This window comes from Lagopus muta, chromosome 1, assembly GCF_023343835.1.
Source record: "Lagopus muta isolate bLagMut1 chromosome 1, bLagMut1 primary, whole genome shotgun sequence".
Classification (NCBI taxonomy): Eukaryota; Metazoa; Chordata; class Aves; order Galliformes; family Phasianidae; genus Lagopus; species Lagopus muta.
The window spans coordinates 23,030,494-23,046,554 of record NC_064433.1 but is presented as its reverse complement, the minus strand read 5'-3'; the positions used below and the strand labels follow the sequence as shown (position 1 = coordinate 23,046,554).

Here is a 16,061-nt window from a genome sequence, read left to right as displayed (position 1 = left end):
GGACAAAGGCAGTGTACCTGTCTGGCACTTGCAGAGGGTGCAGCACAGAGGTCCTGTTCCTCAAACAGGGCACGTAAACATTGCAGCAATAAAACTAACAGCATTCTTAAATCTCTGGACAGAATAAAGTATTTGAAACAAAAATGGTTACACTTTGGCAAATGGCCAAAATCGATCCCTGTCAAAAGAAAGGCACAGGAACAAACGAGATGAAATTCTGATCTCCCCTGTCTCTAATTACAATCGATGCCAGGAAAGTTTACAGAAATACACCTTTCAACAAGACAATAATTACTTTAACCAAAGTTCCTAGAAATCCTAATTAGGAAATTCTCTGTACAGAACAAACGACATACACTACAATCATTCACAGATTAATACTTTTAAGGAAAGCTTTACCTTGTTTCTGCAGTTAAAGTGAGAACATTATTCAGGTAGTCTCTGATCCAAGCAGAAACACCTAATACACTGATGGACATCAACTAGAAAGAAAAGATTAGAAAAGAAAGGTTATTTATCACGTAATTTAACAAGCTGCAATATCATTTTTAGTTAAGTAAAGGATTAATCATCAATAACATTTCTCATACAATCATTTACCTATCATGGCAAAGTGCTGAACATCACAATGTCCCCAATATTGTACTTCTACATGCTTGGAGTTGGTTTGTTGCCCACTCTTAAGCAGCTACTGACAGTGATCTTCTCCACCAATATGGATAATTAATGCCTAGAATACCTTCTCTTAAACCCTGTGAAGTAATGCCAGCGCTGGCTCAAGTCCTACCACTGCACAAGGTACAACAGAAACAAAAAGGGAGGATTTATGCTGCTAAAACCAGTGATTATTTCAGGGCTCAGAGATGACATCCATCTGTTTGTACAACACCACGAAGATGCCTTCATGTAAAGCCAGTAAAGAATCATTTGAAGCAACATTCAGGATATAAGAGTACTGATAAGGAGAAGAGACAAATCCCGTGATTAAATTTAGAAGAATCCAGTTCTCTTGTTCAGGTAAAGCCATACTATGATCACTGTGTTTAGTCTCCTGAGCTGTAAAATGACAATACAGTTCACTGCTTTTGGCTTATATTATAAAACCTGGGTCAGTTAAAAGTTCAGTACCTGACTGTCACATTCTTCAGAGCCATAAAGCCACAACACATCATCAGTACTGCTCCTAAAGGGAAGACTGAATCTGCCCAGAACAGCCACCACCTTGACAGCACTGGGTTTCTGTCAGACGATGCCATCCTGTACCCAGCACATTCTGAATCTACAGTAGAGGCTCCTGCCTCTTATTTTTGTTCAGCAACCACACCTAAAGGATGTGGTTGGAGCACACCTTGCCAGCACTGTTGCTTGTGTTCTGTTCTCAAAGCAGAGATCCTGCTGGAAGACAACACAGCATTCTTCACCATGCATGCCCCTATATTTTGCACTGGATAATACTATTGTAGGTCTGTAAACAGCAGCTAGATAAGTCAGTGCATCTTTCCTTCTAGATGCGAGACACCACAGCAGCATTTGTGTTTATGAGCACCCTCTGGTCCTAAGAGCACTGCATTTGCTCCTTCATGCACCAAACACACACAGCACTGCTCTCCAAATGGAGAGATGCTGCTGTGAACCCTTTCAAGGAAAGGAGGGATCCACTAAGCTTTTCTACAAAACTGAGCTAATTCAGAATTACTAATAATAATAATGTCTACTTTTCAAACCATTTCAGAGAATTCTGCTGGTTTATTACACTCAAAGTAGAATCTGGACACAGAAGGCACCAATACCACTCTCACATTGGCACTTAAATCTGAACAGTAGTCTAGTAGTAAGTCCTGCACAGGGACTGAACCTGGCAGACTCAAGATTTCACTGCCTAGCTGAGTGATGGAGATCTGAGCATGCTGGCTCTCCTTAATGCTGCTTTCAGGTACTGTACAGTGAACACTGAACACTTGGAACACACGCCTCAGCAGTGTGTCCAGGTGGCCAAAATGGCCAATGGCATCCTGGCTTGTACCAGAAATAGCATTGCCAGCAGGAGCAGGGAGTGACCATCCCTCTGTACTCCTCACACATCCTGGTGAGGCCACACCTTGAGTACTGTGTTCAGTTTTGGGCTCCTCACTGTAAGAAAGACTCTGGGGCTCTAGAGCATGTTCAGAGAAGGGCAATGAAGCCGGTGAGGAGCACATGTCTTATGAGAAACAGCTAAGGGAGCTGGGATTATTTAGTCTGGAGAAGAGGAGCCTAAGGGGTAACCTTACATACAATCAATAAACATACAGATGGTATATGTACAATCAATGAATATACAGATGGTATGGTATACCCAGAAGTTTGGCTGATGTAACTAGAGTAAGGAAAAAAGGACACTCACCCTATCCTGGGCTCACATAATAAACTCCAGTGGAATAGATCTCCAGAAGAGATCCTTCCCCCCGGCAGTCAGCTCTTAAATGGGTCTAGGAGAGGTGCAGCCAGGCTCCACCCCTTCCTGCAGCACAGGTGAACTGCCTTCACCCGTGCTCCCGTGGCTGACTTATTGCTCACCTCAGGTGATCAGTCAGAGGTTCAGGCCGTGATTCAGCAGCCCCATACACCTTATTGCTCTCTACAACTACCTGAAGGGAGGTTGTGGTGAGCTGGGGGTCAGCCTCTTCTCCCATGTAACTAGCAATAGGACTAGAAAGAATGGCCTCAAGTTGTGCCAGGAGAGATTCAAGTTGAACATTAGGAAATGCTTCTCTGAGAGATTGGTCACACACTGAAATGGGCTGCCCAGGGATGTGGTGGAGTCACTGCTCCTGGAGGAGTTCAAGAATAATTTAGACACTGTGCTGAGGGACTGGTTTAGTGAGAAATATCGGTGATAGGTAGGACAGTTGGATTGAATACTCTTAGAGGTCTTTTCCAACCTTTGTCATTCTATGATTACTGGGCTTACTTAATGCTTCTACAATCAGTGAGAAGTGCCAGTCTCCTCTGTTACCTTCAATGGTTACAGCTAGCTTTCCACATGCCTTTAAACTTCCTTAACATTGTCACAAAGAACTAGCTAGCTGGCACAAGGCTAATGAATAAGAAAAGTTCTTCTGCATCCTTACAGGCTCTTTGCAATGCTTTGCCTTTGCCTGCAGCATGCTCACAGCAGACTACTTCTGCCTTGAATATTTCATGAGAAGTCCCACTTGCTATTGCACACTGCCTCATCCCACAATATGGAACTGATGCACGAAGTACAGGCACTGCCAGTGAGAACCCCAGCTGCTCAGTGTGCTTCAAGCACAGTCAGAGAAGCTTGCTGCAAATCTACTACATAGATGTGCGTCAGGGTCCATTTCCTTTAAGCTTTGTAGAATCTATTTTGGTTGTTAAAACAGTAGGAGTAAAGAGCATTTTCTGTTCTGTTTAATTGATAAAGCAGGAAGCTGCAAGAGGAGATAAACAATGACCATCATTCCCTTCTAGCTGAACTCCTAGACAACTACCTCCTTGGAAGAAAGCAACAAGCAAGTATTATACAAGCAATACAGATCATGTTTCTGACACATAGAGAGGTAAGGAAAACCACAAGCATACAGCACACCTTCTTGTGGTTACAAAGCAATAGAAAACATTTTATACCCTCCCTAAGAAGTCAGCCAATACTTCCACAGAAAGATGCAATTAATTTGGTACAAAGCAACACCAGCCAAATTAAACTGTTGGATGTAAATTACACACAAGAAAATTTCTCCTATAACCACAGCAGGAACCAAGCTATAGGTCACCTTTCCTATGCTTGGAAAAATCCCTGCTTCTTCAGGCATTACTGACTTCTGCTACTCTTACAATGTGTGTGTGGTATTAACGCTTTAGCTAGTTCAGCATCACTCAAAATGCCTTACCACACAGCTACACTGATGTTACACATGCATTTCCTGACCAGCATCCTTCTGACAAACTGACACAGTCCATGAGGCAGATCTTTGAACCTTCTTCAAAGCAAGGTACAAGTTGCCTTACTACTCTGAATAACCTGAAAGGCAGACTTCTTGGATACATTGAATTCACATCCATGAAAGTCAGTACCACTGTCAAATTGGGGTAACAAATTGACGTGGCTCAGAAACAGCATGCAAATACTCAGGAAGCTTCTATTTAAAAAAGGAGTCACGCCATTGTGTAAACCATGAGAAACATAAAAGCAGTTCAGCCATACAGACATTACAAAAGGCATGTTTTACTGTACATAATCCAGCAAGTGCTTGGTAGCCTGTTACTACAAGAAGGAAAAAAGTCACATCCTTTCTAATCAGCTAAGTCAGCTCTAAGGGCAGGAAAACCATGCAGTATGAAAGGTGTGTTTGCAACACCAAACTGCCCCACAGTACTGACTGATGTTGTTGTTTAATTAAAGGACAAAAGCTTATCAAGCATTAGCTCATACTCATCAATCGACTTGACAGCTCACTTGCTCCACAGGCAGGCAAATCACAACAGAAGCATGACATACAGCCCCAAATCCCACAGCCTTCTACTTGTGACTCAACATGCTGCCTCACAGCATGGATGTTGCCCTGTAAAGATGCATAGCATCTTCAAGTGCCATCTGAAATCAGCAAGGCTCAAAGCACCACCTACTTTAAAGCAACTAAGCCAGAGACAGATCTTCAGCTGAAAACACAGGGAATGCATGGACATCAGCAGTGCAACTCAGCCCATGTGCTTAACACAAGGAGGAACAATACCACTGCCCTGAGCGAGCATCCAAACCTACCAGGAATGACTAATTCTCTGCAACACTGCTTTCAAGGAGTCATGGGCAGAGGCAAGGTCCTCATTATAGCTTTCGTTGGTTCATCCGGAGGCAGAACAAAAGGTGGCCTATAAAACTGGCAGCTGCTTCATAACTAATTTAGAAGCAAAATACAGACCAGTTAGAAAGTTGTAGCAAGCTATCAGATAAAAGGACAAAAGTTTACAAGAAACAGAACTACCAAAACAATTTTCACCACAGTAACAGCAGCTACATCATTTAATCAAAAAGTTCATCTGAGCTTCTCTGATGACAGCCAGTCTGCCATGGCGTAAACACAATACGCAAGTAGGCAATAAAACATTTTTATTTGTTGCAGCTGGCTGTACAGGTCACTAGGGGTTTCATTCTAAACCATCACAATATGTTACATAGCCATCAGCATGACACCAAAGGGTTTAAGAAATTATCTGTTGTCATATTCTATTTTAAATATATTTTCACCGAGTAAACAAAGGTAATAAATTATACTTTAATATATGTGTAATATGAAGATCACACAATAAAATATTACATTTCCAAACCAGTTCACAGTCTAAAGTTTTCAAAGCAACTAAATGTTTCTCAGAAAACTTGAAGCACTACAAATGGTCATTTCCAGGCACAGTTTAAGTTACTTTTGAAAGTGTTCTACATCAGTTATGTATTAAAATAACAATTTATTATTCATTAAGTATATACTTTAATCCCTTATTGTAACTAACCTACTTGCAATTATCAATTGTCTTTGGGGAAGCAAGACATTGCTGTAGCTATTTGCACACCTGTTTGCATTCTCTCATCACCTTTTCACATTCAAACATTCTAACACTGTAGTTTTTGCCAAAGGAACTTGCTGAGCTCATTGGACAGCAGGGTTTTTCTCTCACATTATTAAACCGGAGGAAAGGTTAAAATTATCTTCCTCAATAAACATCACACGGTTCTTTGTATCAAAACAGATGGGGTAAACAACTTCAGGCCAAGCTCTGGGATCCGTACAAAATGCTGAACAGTGGCACTATGAAGAAATTTCTTCTGCATTAAAAGATTTGCACCTCCAAGGAAATTAATTCCCAGATACAGCAGCATTAGTCTTCTAATTTTAGTGAAGGAGCAACTCTAGAGAAATCTTTCCAGTCAGAATTGATTTGGGTAACCTGAGCTGTGACTTTTACCCATGGGGGCAGGGAGGAATCGCTACAAGGTCATGAACAGAACATGTTGCAATGTTTTCACAGGATTTTCACAATTAAGTTCAATATTCAGATCCCTGGACAAACACAGATGACTCAGATCCCTGGACAAGCAAGCAACCACATTTTTCAGGGAGGGAAGGGTGTAAGAGTGGGGGACAGAGGGACAAGAGGTCTCGTTTTTTCCTGTATTACCTGGCAAAAGCATTCAAATGTTTACAGAAAGAATCATGGCCTATAAAGAAGGAAAAAATCCCAATTCCCCACTAATGCACCTTTTATTTTAAGGATACGCCAATATTTAGTTTTAGCCAAGGTCCCTGCAGAGGGTTTTGCCATGGTCCCCTCCCACTTGCAAACAGCTGAAGCATGTGCTTATTTGCACTTTGAATGCAGGTTTGCTTGCACAGCTGCAGCTGTGAGTTAACAACCTGATCCAGGCTTGGCATGAGCTGGAACTTGCACACTTCACAATCAGGCAACTGCTGGAACACAGACAGCCTGCTAAAGGGTTGCTCTCCCAAGGAAAGCAGGAGAGCTCTCCAACAACTGACTGCATGAGGATCCTACAGCAGCATAGCAAAAACAAATGTGAAATAGAAGCTCAAATATGTGAACAGGTTTAGGTACAGTTAATCTAAAAGCAGGCTATCCCACCATCAAAATGATGTGCCTTCACACATATACAACACACTCTTAATTTTATTTCTGTAAGTGCTTGCTGCTGTTCATGGACAACAGTCCATCTCTCTTGGGCAATCAATTTTTAAATTCAGAGTATATAAAAAGAAAACTAATATATCAATGACCATACATATTTCCCACAATCCATAAGACCTGTTTGTCAGTTGGTTGCAGGAACATCACTTAATTTCTTTGTTTTGTATAAAAATACCCACCAGCACAAGAATTACTCAAATGAGCCCGTATTTTTTTACTTAAATCACAGATTCCTATAACACTACCTGAAATTAAATTGTTCCTTATACCTTGCGATCCCCCTGCTGATTCCTGAATGTCCATAAAGAAACATTAACGTCATTTCTAACATTAGGGTGAAGTCCGTGTGTATTTTTTCCTTTCCATCATCATGACAAGCCATTCTCTTTTAAGGGACTGTATTGCTGAAACTCATCCACTGACTCATAGTGTTCATGAAGAATGAGCCCTCTCACCTATGTATGAAAACAGGTGGGATGAAGGGTTACTCAGAGGCAGATACAAGTTGACCAGCAGCTCAACTCCGCTTCACTTGGTTAGAACACAGACTGGTAATGTATTGCCCTGTTGGCCCTTCTGCCAAACTCCAGACCTTTAGAAACACACTCTGGCCATCAAAATCCACAGTCTCTCCCTGGACTACATTTGTCACCTTTTATCCACTCAACTTCCTTTACTGTCCCTCACTTAAAAACATTTCTTACAGCTCTTCCCCTAAGTAGAAAAGCTCAGATAGCAGCTGATGAAAAACAAAAAAAGCAGTTCAAAAAAAAGAAATTTATTTATATGTGTATCTCCTCAAATTTGTTTAGTGCCCTTTCCAGAGACAGCACTTGACTTTTCTCTGATTTATATTTGTTCAGCACCTTAAAGAGAACTTTGACATATGCTTTTGTGCACTTCCAGAATCTACGGATGTTATATAAATAATACAGCTCAAAGACACCAAAAAGTAAAAGATTTCTCAAAGACCAATATTAAAAGCATTTCTGTTCTTTTCAAATCTCCTCCTATAGCTTGCTCTGCCATTAAAAGACACCAAACTCCCACAGAAGTGGGAGTTATTCTTGAATGGCCTTCTAAGTATTTTCTTTACGTAAGAATGCTAAGAAAATCAGGTTTCAGTTATTATGTCTACAGAACAGTCTCTAAAAGCAGACCATAATGGTTCAGCATGAACACCATATTTACACTGGTAAACACAGGTACCCAGCTCGGCAGTGTTCATTTCAGTGGATATTACCAGTCACATAAACTCCCTGAAAATGTGACCCTTAGTCTATTCACTCCAAGCATCTTCAGATACCACTCACAGGAGAGGCAGTTGGACAGCAGCAGAAACACAACCAACACTCAGAATCTGGATCTGAGGAAGGGAAGATGGAACAATGTCTTTGTTGTGTCACAGTAAATGCAAAACATAAAGTAAAAATAACTACAAGGTTGAACACATACATTTGAGGTTGGAAAAAGATGCATCTGAGGTTAGAAAAAGAAGCAAACAATACCTCTGCTTCCAATCATTTTTAATGCTTCAATGCACGGTGTTAATATTCCCTTGCTATATTTTCTCAGGTGAAACACAGAACCAGAACTAGATAATACAAGCGTGCAAAATATTCGCATTAAAGGGAAAACTAACTGAAAGCTTGCTTCTCTTTCATGTTACCTGATTTCTGGTTCACAAGCACAAATTCAAGGAGTCGGCCAGGAGGGTTGACTGGCTGCAATCATATAGCCTAAATTAGATGGTACTGCTACATAGTAGGAGCTAGCAGCATGAAGGAAAGTTCAGGTACGGTTCAACAGAAACAGCATTTCCTCAGGCAGATAAACCTCATCAGGTGAAGAACGTGGCAACATTTCTGACTCTGCTCAACACGCAGTGACACTGTGAATCACCTGCTAAAGAGAAGCCTACCACTGTGATACAGTCACCCACAGCTTACAACCTTGATTTGCCCAAGCCATGGTCACTCTCAATTACAATGGACACAACAGCAGCTGCTCCTTCTTGCCACACACACTCACCAGTGAATTAAAAAAAAAAAGTTTTCTCAAGACAGAAAGTTCATACAGACGTATTACAGATATATTTGGCTCTTTTAACATACAAGAAAACATGAGAAATTTGACAAAACAATTGTGCTGCTTTTATTTGCATTTAGTAGCATTACCTAGTTCACCAATCTAGAACTATACTTTTTCAAAGGAACCTGTGTGTCTGAGCTACCAAGAGAAGTATAACAAGTCTGTACCTCTCCAAACTGTTGCTTTGCTTAATCTTCTACTACTTTAGACAGTCAGGACACTGAATTTTTCTAGTACTGAGCACTGTTTTCTATTTCTTATTCTAGCACAACCATGAAGGCCACTGCCCATAGACAATCTCCAGTGTTAACTGGCTGGCCATTTTCTGTGACTGATGACTGCCTTTAATGCCAAGCTAAGGTCTCCCTACCTTAAAGGACTGCAAAGAAAGCTGAAGGGGGAAGAAACTGTAGCAAAGTCCAGAACAACTGGCATTATTACAAAACACGGTGAGGAGGATTTACAACAAGACAAGTTATGAAGCTATCAAAGCAAACAAGGATGCTGACATTAAATCCATGACTGCTACTAAGCTGGAATGGTGTCAGGAGTTTGCTGATCTAGGAAAGCCCCAGAAGCACAGAGCCTTATAGTCTCATAGAATGCATAAAACATATTTGTAGAACCATTAAATCTTTCCAAATAAACTAAAATCTCAGTAAAAACTAAATCTCACACACATGTTACCTAGAGATAAAGACTAGTACTGTCTCTAAAAACTGAAAACTAAGAAGCAGTAGAAGCCTGGTTTCTCTCAAGCACCAGCAAGATAATTTGCTTAAGTAAAAAGTCTTGACTGAAAAATGCTAAATAGCGCATTTCTGGAGATGCTAATATGCTGCAAATAGCAACGTTACAGAAACAAGCCATCTGCAGAAATCAACTTGCATCTGTCAGTCTAAACTCCTTGAAGTGATGCTCTTGACACATGCATATGACAGAAGAATCAAACCCAATGTTAAATGCAGGCTTTGTCCAAAGGATATTCCTGTCCAAAGTGCTATTTAAAAAAAAAAACAAAAAACAAACAAACAAACAAAAAAAAACAAAGCAAAACAAGAAAACAATGATTCAAAGAGAGAGAAGCTCCTAAAACCACAATTCTCATTACTTTGAAAAAGACATGTTGCAGTCAGATGCATGATTCAATTGACCTTAAGATCATCTTCCAGAAGAATCATAGATCCACAACCACATTCAGTCACTTAGCCAACAATAATTAGGACACTGACAACATTTTTATTCCCACTTCAGAAGAAAATGCCTACTGCAAGTTGCAGCTTAAGAAATACCAATCTATTCACATCCAGACAACACTCCTTTCATCCCACTCATGCACACGTGCATCACCCTGTTGACTCTTCCAAATCACTGCTCATTAGGTAAACCCTATAAAAATCACTCTTTCCAAATACAAAGCATGCAGTTGTACACCAGTAAGTTGCACTCTGGAGAAGCTACAAGTGTCACAGTGCAGTGACTGACAAAGTTCTCTTGCCTCACAGCTTGTAGAGGGCTTTGACAGTAATCAAATTATGAAGACACCAGCCATCCACACAGCAGCCATTCACACAGAAAGATTTTCTGCAAGAATGATGGTCAGACTAGGCAGTTCTATTATGCATTAACACTTCCTCAAGGAGCTATACCTGCACTTGTCAGCCCTCACCAGACTGGTGAGGTCAAAAGCTGGAATCCCTTACACAAGTGCTGCAACAGTTGCACACACGACATATTTGAAAATTACTCTAAAATTTTTCTCCTCACAGGCAGATACTCAGACTGCACCAGACACAGCAGCTACAAGGTGGCTTACAGCTTTTTTCAGGGCTTCCAATGTTAGAGGTCAACACAGCTGAGTCTATTTTCTTCTTGGGGGAGAACCCAAGCCTGTTTGCACAATACGTGGTTGGACTGGCCACTGGACTACACCAGAAAGAAACAAGGAGAGAAGGTCACTGTATTCTGGTTAGGAGCCTTGATCAAGCCATGATTTTAAAGTCAACACAAGCTGTTTGTACATCTTCAATGTTTTCAGCCAGAGACTGATAAGTAACACAGCAAACAAACACAGTAACAACTGCTTGCTGTTTGGAGGCCACAGCCCTACACAAAGAATGATGCAGGAGTTGTTGTAAAACCCTCCAAGAACAAGTTTAAGGAGTATAATATAAATGCTCCCAAAATTGTGAGCTCTCTGCACACTCCAGAAACACACATTGCTCTCATCCATTTTAAGTATGCTGCTATTGCATTTATCTGTTAAGGCAGAGCATAATACCACACTCACAGCTCAGGAGGAATGCAGCTGCATTTCCAGGAGCTGATCTAATCTAAACTCCCTGCCATCCAGTCCATAGTCTGAGCTGGTATTTATCAAACTAAATGCTAACATAAGCAACATTACAAGCTGAAGCTTTCCAAATGGAAGACTGGTGGTGAAGAGAAACAGCTCCCACCCCACACACAGGCAAGTAAGCACCTGCTGCCCGCAGAACTTTTCCATGAGAACTTTTTGCCCAGCAGGGTCATACTCTTACACTCAGAAAAGTCAATGGTAGCACTCCCACTGACCCCAACGGGAGAAAACTCAGCTCTGACAGAGAAAGAGATACGAGACATTTCACTACAATAAGCAGTGAGTAGCAGATCTGTATTTACGTGTTAAGTACACATCCAAACAGGATCAGATAGGAAGCAAAAAGAGGTTTTTAAATGAGCATGCCTCCAAAGAATCCGATTTAACCACCTACCATTCATCCTATGTCTCACTACACAATTATGGCGACCACTTTTCGTTTGTTTGTTTTATTCTGAGTCAAACAGTTGCATACAATTACTTTTTAAAATTCAGGGAACCAGCTCCAAACAGATTGGCCAATTTTTCTCTTTAGTTCTAACACCTTTAATTCTATACACATTACAGAAAACAGCTTTATTCTACTTAACATCTGTAATGCAAGTTACCTGCTGAAACTGGCATTTACTATTCAGTTACATATTCACATCCTTTGACACACATTTTGTGAATACAGATCTTGCTTAGCTGCTTGGGTGTTACTTAAAGCATTCTGCCATCAGATATGAAGATTTAGATATTTTTCACATTGTTGTCTTGAAGATGATTATGAAAAGTTGCTGTTTTCTTCTCTAGGACTTCTTGTCATATTGGTATACACCCAAAAGATCCCTTTTCCTATATGAGTATGAAAGAAAAAAAAGTCACACTTCCTACTCAGCAGTGACCTGAGACACCAGTATTCAAAAGGCAAACAAAAAAAAAATCTAAAGAATGGGAAATAATTTCTAGCAAATGCTTTTAAGAAAATACTGAAAGATGAATTACGGATGGATGAGGCTAGCAGCAGCATAATATAGATGCACGTGCTGTCCACTGCCAAGCTGCAAAGTGCTCTGCAGCTCTGTGCCTTAGCTCCACAACAGAAAAACACAAGAACAAAACAGTGAAAAGCTGGAAGGAGCAATCTGACATGGAACATGGAACAGAACTTAATTCAAGCAAAGAGGGCAAACACTTAAATCTCCCAAGTGAGGCAGCATACACCCTCCCACACAAATATACCTACATGCATCTCCCATCTCCACACCTGCTTGTTTCTCTCTACACCTGTTCCCTGCTCACTGCCTCTTCATTTGTTCAACCTCAGCCTCCTTACACGTATGACATTTATCAATCCTTGATCTCCCTAGAGAGGAGCTGTGATGCAATGCACCAGTCCCCTCCAAAGATACGGGCAAACTTCCCTACACAAGGAGCATCACTCAGGAGGAGAAATGGAGCACTCAGGTCCAGCACCAAGGCCCTCACCACCAAAAAATGGGGGCATTACCTCGTGAGGTTATCACCTAGGGACCACATGAAGGGTTGCACAAAGATGCCCCTAAATATTGTCTGAAGAAACACGGTAAGCACAGAGCAGGGAGGGAAAGAGAGAAAAGTGGAGTAAGCTTAAGGTTACAGGCTGCTTTAGGGGGTGGATTAAGAGCGTGAATGAAAACTGACAAGAACTGCTCAAGGAAACAATCTGGAACCAAGATGAAGATAATGAGAATGCACACTGGAGGACAGGATGTTCCCAGCCACATGGATGTACGCTCACTCAACTCCAGCAGCATATGCCTAAAAGAACAGGAATAAGATCCAGGCAGCCCTCGCCTTAACGAAATACAAGTTCCACGATTTTGTATGACATCCAATGAAAAACATGCATAATGTGATAAATAATTACATGTTATTGAAAAAGAAAAAAAAAAAAGGAGAAGATTTCCTCATCTTCTGTTTACAGGGCTTTAGTCCTACATTTGCTGGAAGAGTGAAATACTTATGTTTCACCTCTGTCAAACACAAAACTTTCAATAGGATCTTATTTTGCCCCAATGGACTCTAATAATTCTCTCAATCTTATTCTGGTCCACACTTAATCTTCAGTAATCTTCATTTTTACTTCAATATAAAATACAGTTGGTGTTAGCCTATGTATGCTGCCTGCATCACACAATCAGGCAGCACCTCTCAAATCAGTACTTACCAATGGGTGTGGGATGTCATGCCTTTTACTCGTTCTTTTTGCTATAATTAGCCAGCATAAATCTCAACTATGCGGGTCAAGCAAGCTTCATTTGGTGTGAATTTGTTCTGTGTGAAATCTGCATCACACAGTTTGTGTGGAGACACAAAATGTTTAGGAGCCAGAGCTGATCACACCTATTTCACACTTGAGAGCTGTAAGCCCTACTACTGTAATTACAGCTTTGACTGAAATGCTGAAAGCAAAAGAAAGAAATCACTTCAAGCCCTGTCTGCCAGCTTGGATCCAGTCCCCAAAAGCACAACGATGAGCTGGATAAGGCCTCCACAGGGCAGCTCAGCACTCAGATACTTCTGAGAGCTGAGTTCAGTCGGGGTCATGGGATGCTTTGACACTCATACAGTGAGGAAGCCACCACACCCCTGAGAATTTCCCTCTCTGCACGCGTACATTATGGGTGCACACATCCACACGTGTATTTGTAACACGAAGCCAGTACCACACTAATTTCACTCAAAACAAGTTTCCAAACGCTTTTCTTTAAGGCATGTCACGACGAGCCCCGCCTGCCCAAGGGTGCACACCAGAGACACTCAGGGGGCCGCTTTCCCTCCCCGGTTCCCGTAGCCCCTGACGCGGAGGCACCACCGGGGTCGTGACGCGCGCCGCGGCCGCCACTTGCTCGGACTCACCCAGAAGAGGAGGTTGAGGGCGTAGAGCAGGCAGCGCAGGCACCTCACCGAGTCCTCCCTGGCCATGGCGAGCCCCCGCGGGAGACAGCCCCATTCCCTCACCACATCCTCGCTGCCGAGGCCGGGCAGCCAGCGCTCTGCGGAGAAAGGCAGATAGGGCCGGGGCAGCCCGGTGAGCCGCGCCTCGAGGCGCAGGTGGCGGCACGGTTTCCTCCGCCCAGCCTGACCCGGCCCGGCCCGGCCCGTTCGCGCGGAGCGGCGGCGGCTCCGTAGGGGCAGGGCCGGCTCACGGCCGCAGGCAGCACTTCCCCTCCACAAGCCGCTCTCGGAAACAGCGTTTAAAATTAACAACTAGAATCGCTCCGAAAGGCGACAACCCGCGCGGCGCCCCGGGCTGCCCCGCGGGACCAGCGGCGCTGAAAGAGCGAGGCGGGCGCCGGCCCCCTCCCCTCCCGGGAGGGACGCGCTGTCCCGAGGAGAGCAGGCAGGCGAGGACGGCGGCGCTCAGCGCCTCTCACTCACTTGCTCCGGCGAGGATTCATCGGGGCCGGACAGCGCAGCACCGAGCCGCGGCGCCCATCCACGCCGGGCGCTGACGGAAAGCTCCCGGCGGCCGCCCCCCACCTCTCCGTCCCTGCCCGCAGCGCTCCGCAGAGCCCGGCGGCGGCCAGCGCCACCGCGCACGCGCGCACGCCCGTTCCTGCGCCCGCAGGGTCCTAGCGCCGCCGCCAGCTGCGGACCGCTTGGGGAGCGCGGCCGGAGGTCCTGAGAGCGGTTCCTCAGACTCAGGATTGCCGTGCGCCCACACGAAGGGCAGCAGAGGACAAACTGAGCTGTCACCGAGCATACGCGCTGTGGAAACCTACCGTGGGCCAAAATGGAAGAGGCAGTTCGGAGCGCGTCCAAATTTCCGTGGGAAAGAGCTTGGGTTTCGCTCGGCGGATTGCTGCCCGCCTGGGTGGGTTTGGCTCTCAGGCTGCCAGAAGGTGCATACCCAAAATGCCCTCCTTTTGGCTGGCCCCTGCTGGAAGCCCAAATTTGCCGGGCCTGGGGCTGCCTCCCTTCCTCAGGAGAGAGGAGAGATTTTGAGCAATTGCCTTAGGAGAGCTGGAATACACCAAAACCTCCTCCTGTGGTATTTTGGACCAGAGTGGAAGATCCGCTCAAGAAACAGCTGTGGCTTTTCTTCGTAGGGTTTTGGTGGTTTGGGTTTTTTTGTTTTGTTTTTGCTTTTGTTTAATTTTTATTATTTTATTTTGTTTGGGGTTATTTTGTAAGCTTTAACAGATTTCAGCACTGTTACGTCTGAAATGAAACTTTGCTGAAATCAAACCCGAATGTAAGCCGGGTTTTTTTGCAGCCCGGTGCCCCTTCCCCATCCCCATGCAGCAGAAAGCTCTCTGGGCTGAGAAGGGAGAACCGCCCTTGGCACAGCTCTTGTGCTTCTCCATTGGTTATAAAGACACTGCCTTAATGTTAACGATCCCAGTGGCCATCTGAATCACAACACTCAGATTGTGTGGAGTAAAGGAGTAAAGAAGCAAATTTAGAAATGCAGCAGTGTTGAAGATAACTTTTGCCTGAAGTTTTCAGGCAAAACTGCTATTGATTGGTTCCATAATCTCTGTAGTGTTTACAGATCCCACAACTAAGCTGGAAAAAGTCATTCTCTGAAGCCTGCTAAAGTACGTGCACATTTTGTAGTTATTGTGGTGATTTCCTACTAAGGTCCATACTGTTTCAACACATATATAGCCCCATAAAATAAAGGAATATTTACAGTTGGATACACAGTTGAAAACAGACTTGCAAATAATTTTCCACAAAGTTTTGCAGTGCCACCCACACAAAAACTGCAAGAAAGTACACTGAGAAATGTATCTTAACTAGCAGAGGAAAATTGTCTTCTATCCACTGCATAAAAACTGATAGAATGGCTGCTAGTGAAAACTGGAAAAGAGGAAAAAACGCTTAATAAGCAAAATCTAACTGCTGTGAGACCGAAGAAAAATCTGCTTCCTCAAGCACT

At 43.2% G+C, this 16,061-nt stretch overlaps 1 protein-coding gene across 2 annotated transcripts in view; it reads right to left on the bottom strand.

Annotated features, from left to right (window-relative positions):
- Window positions 1–14,719, bottom strand: part of TSPAN12 (tetraspanin 12) — a 45,202-nt gene extending 30,483 nt beyond the window's left edge. The window contains exons 1-3 of one of the 2 annotated variants that reach the window (XM_048959133.1): window positions 14,555–14,719; window positions 14,033–14,169; window positions 400–482 (exon numbers count right to left, since the gene is read on the bottom strand). In XM_048959133.1, coding sequence (XP_048815090.1) covers window positions 400–482; window positions 14,033–14,098 — 149 coding nt within the window. In that variant the 5' untranslated portion in view covers window positions 14,099–14,169; window positions 14,555–14,719. Of the gene's footprint in view, window positions 1–399; window positions 483–4,765; window positions 4,899–14,032; window positions 14,170–14,554 lie in introns of those variants that run through there. The other variant, XM_048959139.1, reaches the window with a different exon arrangement.
- Window positions 14,720–16,061: the final 1,342 nt, after the last annotated feature.